The 7,352-nt window shown below is 47.7% G+C and overlaps 1 protein-coding gene across 1 annotated transcript in view; it reads left to right on the top strand.

Moving 5' to 3' along the window:
• Positions 1-2,618, top strand: part of LOC109926084 (glycogen phosphorylase, muscle form) — a 61,109-nt gene extending 58,491 nt beyond the window's left edge. Inside the window, exon 20 of the mRNA XM_048619719.1 lies at positions 784-2,618. Coding sequence (XP_048475676.1) covers positions 784-936 — 153 coding nt within the window. The 3' untranslated portion in view covers positions 937-2,618. The remainder of the gene's footprint in view (positions 1-783) is intronic.
• The last annotated feature ends 4,734 nt before the right edge of the window (positions 2,619-7,352 follow it).

Below are 7,352 nucleotides of genomic sequence, written 5' to 3'. Positions count from 1 at the left end.
GGCTTCCTTCGCTGCAGGGCGTTGTGAACCTGGTGGGGGGCTTCCTTTGCTGCAGGGCGTTGTGAACCTGGTGGGGGCTGTGCAACAATTGATGATAGTTGTCATGGTCTCTGTTTCAGAGACTAGCTTTGCATTTCCAGTGTCAGTGAACTGAATTTAAATACCGCCGACTGCTGAATCCAGCTCCTCAGGGCATTAGGCCTGGGTTCTTGGATTACTAGGTCAGTGACATTCCCATCCTCTTCCCATTCCATATTCCATCCAGTTATTCATTACCCAACTCCGTGCCTGTCTGGTTGCCCCAGTGTTGAGTCAGGCTGTTCAGGATCGCCATTCAGTGCCTTGGGTGATTCCTTTCAGGATGGATGTGGGAGGGTGGGAATAACCTGGATCAGGGTCGCTCCATGGGACCAAACCCCATTTTGTGTTACCTTTTATAGGTGCTCCAGATCACAACTTGCTGCGTTAAATAAATTCTCATCTTCCCCCTCCGATTAGTTCACTTCACTGTGTCCCTCAGACCCTCCTGCCACCGGGAACAGTTTCTCCCTTGTTGACTCAATCAAAACCCCCTCATAATTTTGAGCGCCTCGATTCAATCTCTCCTTTGGTTCTCCTCGGAGCGGAGGAGATTAATCCCAGCATTCCCAGTCTCTCCGTGCTGACTGAGTGGTACTCATCCCTGAGTCCCATGCGTCCACCTCCACCACAAGGCCTATGATCCACCTCTCTCTTTTTATCATCATCATCATCATCATCTTCCCTGTGTCTCTCATCTTGCAGAATTCCAGGGAATGGACCAAGATGGTCATCAAAAATATCGCCACTTCCGGAAAGTTCTCCAGCGACAGGACGATCTCGGAGTACGCCCGGCAGATCTGGGGTGTGGAGCCCAGCAAGCACAAGATCCCGGCCCCCAATGAACCCCGGGATTAGAGTTCCCTCGGCGGTCTTCCGTCTCTTCATCCCCCAACACCCCTCATTCCCCCCGCACGCTGGCTTCCCTGTTTTTCTCCCTCGTGTTCTCCGTGCCTGAGCGCTCACCTCTGTGCTGCTTGCGTGCTTGACCCTCCTGGAGAGCAGCCTGCTGGTTATTGGAATGTAGCTTCCTGTCCCAAGCCCTTCCCTCCAAACCGTGGCTCAGAGACCTGCCCAATAGCTGGCGCAGTTCCGTGTTGATCGGAGGAGGGTGGGGAAGCTCTCTTTGCTCCCTCAAGGCCTCCCACTAGGCTGTACAATAACCTCTGCTCTCTTTTGCTTGGCATGTTGCATGCTTTGGCAGTGGGAGAATTCCAGGAATAATTGTCAACATGGCTAACTAACTAGGCTCTAATTTTGCTTGCCCCCTTGGTCCTCCAGAGTTGGAGTTCTCAATATTTTCCACTCTCTGTTCCATCTCTGCCCTCCCTTCCAACACCAAATTGCAGGGTAGTCTGGTAATGGAGCACTTGCGGCCCAGCCGACAGGCAATAACCTGAGTTGCATTTGCCCAGGCAAGCACCCTCCTGGTGTTTTTTGCTCCCTCCCTCCCTGCCCCCAGCCACTGATCAAGTTAAGAAACCAGCTGTTTTTGTTTCTGAAACCACCCTTCCATGTAGAGGGCGTTAGTTGGCCTTTGAGCTGAGGGCTTGTGGGTGCAGTTTGCCTTGTGATTGAGCTGTCTCGTTTCTAGACTGTTCTTGACTGTGTTGGGAGGTGGGTGTTTCAAAGTGCTAGGCCTTTATTGTTTTTGCTGAAGAAAACAAATGTATTTTGAGAAGCATCACATTGCGGTCCATCGTTAGGATGGAGATAGCTTGCTCTCTGAATGCTTTGCTGATCCACGGTTTTAAAAAAAGAAAATAGCTGCTGTGGTGCTCTCCCTAACCTTTGACCTCGGTCATGGTATAGGACCAGCAAGTTTAAGTCTTCCCTCGTGTGTATTTAATGTGTGAATAACTAACTTATTTTTAAGTGTAAATATTTAAAGGAAACTGCACAAAAAAAATGTATTTAATTCAGCTGCTGAGTGTCAGTGCAATAACTCCTTGACTTGGCCAAGCTCTGCTCATCTCTTGGAGAGGGTGAAGGGGTTGTTCTACCACCTGAATTTACCCTGTGGCGTGTCCCTTCTTGAGCCCATGAGGGCTGGAGAGAAAGATACCCTGGCCATTTCTGGCACCAGAAGATGAGCGTCATTCATGTTGGGGCTATCTGCGCGGTGGCGACTGTGTGACTCCTTCCCCATCCAAGTCCCTTGTATGCTGCTTTTGCTTTTTGAAGGCGCTAAACACTGCCCCCACCCAGACCAGAGCGTTTTTACATCAAATGCTGCGGATATGTGTGTCTGAAACCCTCGGAGTGAAGAGAAATAAAATGGACTGAGTTGTGAAGCGATCCTGAGATTTGAGATTGCTGAATTTCTGACCTCGTGTACTTTATCCTTCCTCTGCCCCTACAAACGAATCCTTCAGCATTGTGTTGGGAGTTTCCTAACCTCCCCAAGTGGTGCCCTATTCATGATCGCTGTCCCTGTTGCCTTGCGTGAGCTGCATGTTTTTTCCCCCGGTGCAATATTGTGGTGAGTGTGGCTGTCTTGACATTCGGTTCAACACAGAATAAAAGTGACAATCAAAGCAGTCCTGGATCTGTTATTTAACTGGCGACAGAGGCTGCGGCCCTCCCAGTCTGGTGGAGGGGTGAATGGGTGATCTGAGCCTCTATAAACATCATGACTCTTGTGTCTGCACACAAAACGGGGTCTCTCAGAAAAGGAGAACTCAAATGAAACATACAAAATGGAAATTAAAGTTTGGACTCGAAGCGTGATTATACGTTCCAGCCCCTGTCGTGCTTGCCAGTCGTGGAATAATTGGAGCGTACCAGTACATGCAGTATGTTTCCTCCCTGAGGACACCCTGCCACAGATATGACTGACTGAAAAAGATGAGGCTAGCTGTTGTGTATAATGACCAACTCCCTACATCCTGGATGGACTGGTTAATGGCTACCCACAAACAAACATCCTGGCTGTACCAGATATCAAAATTCAGGGTGTTGGGGTTGAAACAGCAAATGTAACTTTAGAACCAAAAAAAAGAAATGGGAGCCAGGGAAAAACCCCCCCCCCCCCCTCCTGTATAGATGGTGTGCATAGACTCTGTGCCAAGTTCTTTATAAGTTCCAAACCTCCCCAGTCACTGGTGTTTTGTTTGAACTCGCAAGCTAAGTGTTTAGCCCTACCCCTGCCAATCTGGTCTAACACTGAGACAGCTTCCTTCCACCTCAAAAACATCACCCTGACTCAGCTCAGCAGCTGCCAAAGACCTCGTTGTTTCCTCCTTTCAAGGTTCGACCATTCCGATGATCTCTGGGTCAGTCTCTGCACTCCTTTTGTCTTAGATCAACTTAACTAAAGTTTTGCTGCGGACGTCTCTGTAAGGCCCTACCATACAGCAGCAGAATTAGGTCATTCAGCCCAATGAGCCTGCTCTGCTGATTGATCATGGCTGAGATGTTTCTCAACCCCAATCGCCTGCCTTCTCACTGTAACCCCTGATCCCCTTACTGATCAAGAACCTATCTGTCTCTGTCTCAAAGACATTCAATGGCTTAGCCTCCACAGCCCTCTGCGACAATGACTTCCACAGATTCACCACCCTCTGGCTGAAGAAATTCCTCCTCATTTCAGTTCTAAAGGGTCGTCCTTTCTCTCTGAGGCTGTACCATTGTGTCCTAGTCTCTCTTACTAGTGGAGACATCTTCTCCACATCCACTCTATCCAGGCCCCTCAGTCTTCTGTAAGTTTCAATCAGATCCCCCTGTCATTCTTCTAAACTCCAACGAGCACAGATCCAGAGTTCTCAAGCACTCCTCATATGACAAGACCTCCATCCCTGGGATCATTCTTGTAAACCTCCTCCAAGGCCAGCACATCCTTCATGAGATACAGGGCCCAAAACTGCTCTCAATATTCCAAAGGTGGTCTGACCAGAGCCTTATACAGCCTCAGCAGCAGATCTCTACCCTCGTGTTCTAGCTCTCTTAAAATGAATGCTAATGTTGCAGTTGCCTTCCTAACTGCCAAGTGAACCTGAATGTTAACCTTAAGATAATCCTGAAAGTCCTTTTGTGCTTCAGATTTCCAAAGACTTTCCATTTAGAAAATAGTCTATACCTCTACTCTTCCCACCAAAGTGCATAACCTCACACTTTCGCACATTGTCTTCCATTTACCACTTCTCTGTCCACTTGCATAGCATGTCCATATCCTTCTGCAAGGATTGGACATGCTCCCTCAACACAATCTGTCCCACCATCTATCTTTTTGTCATCTGCAAACTTAGCAACAATGCTCACTTCCTTCATCCAGATTGTTCCTGTATAACGTGAATAGTTATGGTCCCAACACTGACCCCTGCGGAACTCCATTAGTTATCGGCTTCCATCCTGAGAAAGACCCCCTTTTGTCCCCACTCTCTGCCTTCTGCCTTGCCTCTTATCACCATGGGCTCATCTTATTTGGCAGCCTCCTGTGCGGCACCTTGTCAAAAGCCTTTTGGAAATCCAAATAGATCATGTCGACTGTCTCGTTGTCTAATTTGCTCATTAACCCCCCTCAATTTTAACAGATTTGTCAGGCATGACCTCCCCTTGATGAAGCCATGCTGACTCAGCCCTATTTTGCCATGTACTTCCAAGTACGCTGCAATCTCATCCTTAATAATGGACTGTAAAATCTTACCAATGACTGAGGTCAGGCTAACAAGCCTATAGTTTCCTGTCTTCTGCCTCCTTCCTTAAATACTAATCTGCACAGGCTCCAGTTTAAGCCAAGTCGCGATTAACCTCAGCCATAAAACTCTCTGAGATATCTGCATGCCTCTAATTCTGGTCTGTTATGCATCCCTGATTTTCATCACATTATCCAGAACCTTCAGCAGTCTGATGCTGCAAAATCCCCTTCTGGGACTTCCACATTGCTCCTTTAAAACGCTCCTGACAATCACCTTATATAGGGTTTTCTGTTTTAAATTACTAACCTTCTAACAGTGCAGCACTCCCTTGGTGCTGACCCTCCAACGGTGCGGAACTCTCCCAGCACTGTCCCTACTCAGACTGGGGCATCAGTTTGGGAGTAATACCTGGAACCTAGAAATCACCTGCTGCGGGGAATGTGTGTGCTGGTCTCAGAAATACTGCCAGTATAATCAGGCGTGTTCCTCATCCAACTCATGACATACAGTGGACAACATGATCGAGTGAAGTGTTATGTAGTGTTAACATATAAAAGCATTGCGTGAGATTTTCTCGTCAATAATATTCTACATTTACTCCATTTTCCTGCAAAATTTCCTTGAAAAGGTGGAAGTTTGAAATCATTCTTGGCCTTGAATCCACAGCTGTCTGAAATGGACAGATCCAGCATCCCACCTGGGTTGGAGACCTTTCTGCTGATATCTTTCAGAAATGGATGACCTCTTCATCCCTGAGACTCTGATCCTGTGGAGTGGATAGGGGATGGGGAGTGAGGATTGTTTGCCCTTAATGTTTTCTCCAACCCTTCACAAAGCTTCTTGGAGCCTCTTGTGATTGCTCCTTGGGCCTTCTAAATGTCCAGAGAGTTCAAGCCTGTTCTTAGAGCCATACAACACAGAAACAGACCCTTCAGTCCAATTAGCCCATGCTAACCATAATTCCAAATGATACTAGTCCCACCTACCTGCTCCTGGCCTGTATACCTCCAAAGTCTTCCTATTCATGTACTCATCCAAATGTCTTTTAAACTTGGTAATTGTTCCTACATCCTCCACTTCCTCAAGAAGTTCATTCCACGCGTGAACCACCCTCTGTTTGAAAAATTTGCATTTGCCCCTCGTCTTTTTTTGAAATCTGTCTCCTCACCTCAAGAATGTACCCCCTACTCTTGAAACCCCTCATCCTAGGGAAAGAACTGCCACCATTAACCCTATCTATACCCCTCATTGATTTATAAACTTCTGTAAGGTCACCTCTCAACCTCCTACTCTCCAGTGAAAATAGTCCCAGCCTTTCTTTATAACTTGCCTTCACTTCCTCTGGCAGCTCACTCCATGCATGCACCACATCTGCATGAAACAGTTGCCCCTCTCACCTTAACCCTGTGCCGTCTAGATTTGGACTCCCCTATCCTGGGGAAAAGACCTTGGCTATTCACCTTATTTCTGTCCCTCGTGATTTTATAAACTTCTGCCCTTGGGGTTGATCCAGCTGCAGTTTGTAATAGATCTGTAAGTACAAGGCACCCAGAAACTTCAGAGTGGACAAGCTGGAAACATTTCGCTTTTTGTCCCTTCTCTGTGTGAGTGAAAAGATAGAAAAACCAAGAAACTTGAAAAAAGGAAAGAACTATATCAGTTGCATCAAATATTGAAGAACAGCCATCGCTTTATAGACCACAGCATGTCATGATTGCTTGCATCAAAAAGAACTGAGAGAGATGATTTAGATTAAATCCGGATATTTCATCCTCAGAATCTTGTTTACCACTGTCTACATTTCTCCACCTGGATGCACTGTTTTCCTCCCACAGTCCAGGGATGTGCAGGTTAGGGTGGACTGGCCGTGCTAAATTGTCCCGTAGTGCCCAGGAATGTGCAGGTTAGGGTGGATTGGCCGTGCTAAATTGTCCCATAGTGCCCAGGGATGTGCAGGTTAGGGTGGATTGGCCGTGCTAAATTGTCCCATAGTTCCCAGGGATGTGTAGGTTAGGGTGGATTGGCCATGCTATATTGTCCCATAGTGCCCAGGGATGTGCAGGTTAGGGTGGATTGGCCGTGCTAAATTGCCCCATAGTGCCCAGGGATGTGCAGGTTAGGGTGGATTGGCCGTGCTAAATTGCCCCATAGTGCCCAGGGATGTACAGGTTAGGGTGGATTAACCATGGGAAATGCAGGATTACAAGGATAGGTTAGGAGGGGTGTGAGTCTGGGTGGGATGCTTTTCAGAGGGTCAGTGTGGGCTCGATGGGTCGAATGGCCTGCTTCCACACTGTAGGGATTCCGTGATTTTATAATATTTGTGTCAATTCATAGTCGGCAAACATCCTGGTAAATCTCTTCTCTCCAGCTTCCTATAACTGGGCAACCAAAACTCCAGAAGAGGCCTCACCAACATCCTGTACAGCCTCAACGTGACTTCCCAACTCCCGTACTCAAAGGACTGAGCAATGAAGGCAAGCGTGCTAACCGCCCTTTTCTTTACCTTGAAGGAATTTTGGTCTTGCAAATTTGGCGGCAAGTTTCTGGGTGCTGTCTTTTACCCTCTTGACGGCTGCGGAGGGAGGATGGGCCGAGAGTTTGGGAGAGCCGTGAGGGAGCTGGGGGTGGGGGGGG

The sequence above is a fragment of the Rhincodon typus genome, chromosome 43, assembly GCF_021869965.1.
Source record: "Rhincodon typus isolate 14 chromosome 43, sRhiTyp1.1, whole genome shotgun sequence".
Lineage (NCBI taxonomy): Eukaryota > Metazoa > Chordata > Chondrichthyes > Orectolobiformes > Rhincodontidae > Rhincodon > Rhincodon typus.
The sequence above is the reverse complement of the archived record's forward strand: the minus strand, read 5'-3'. Positions and strand labels throughout refer to the sequence as shown.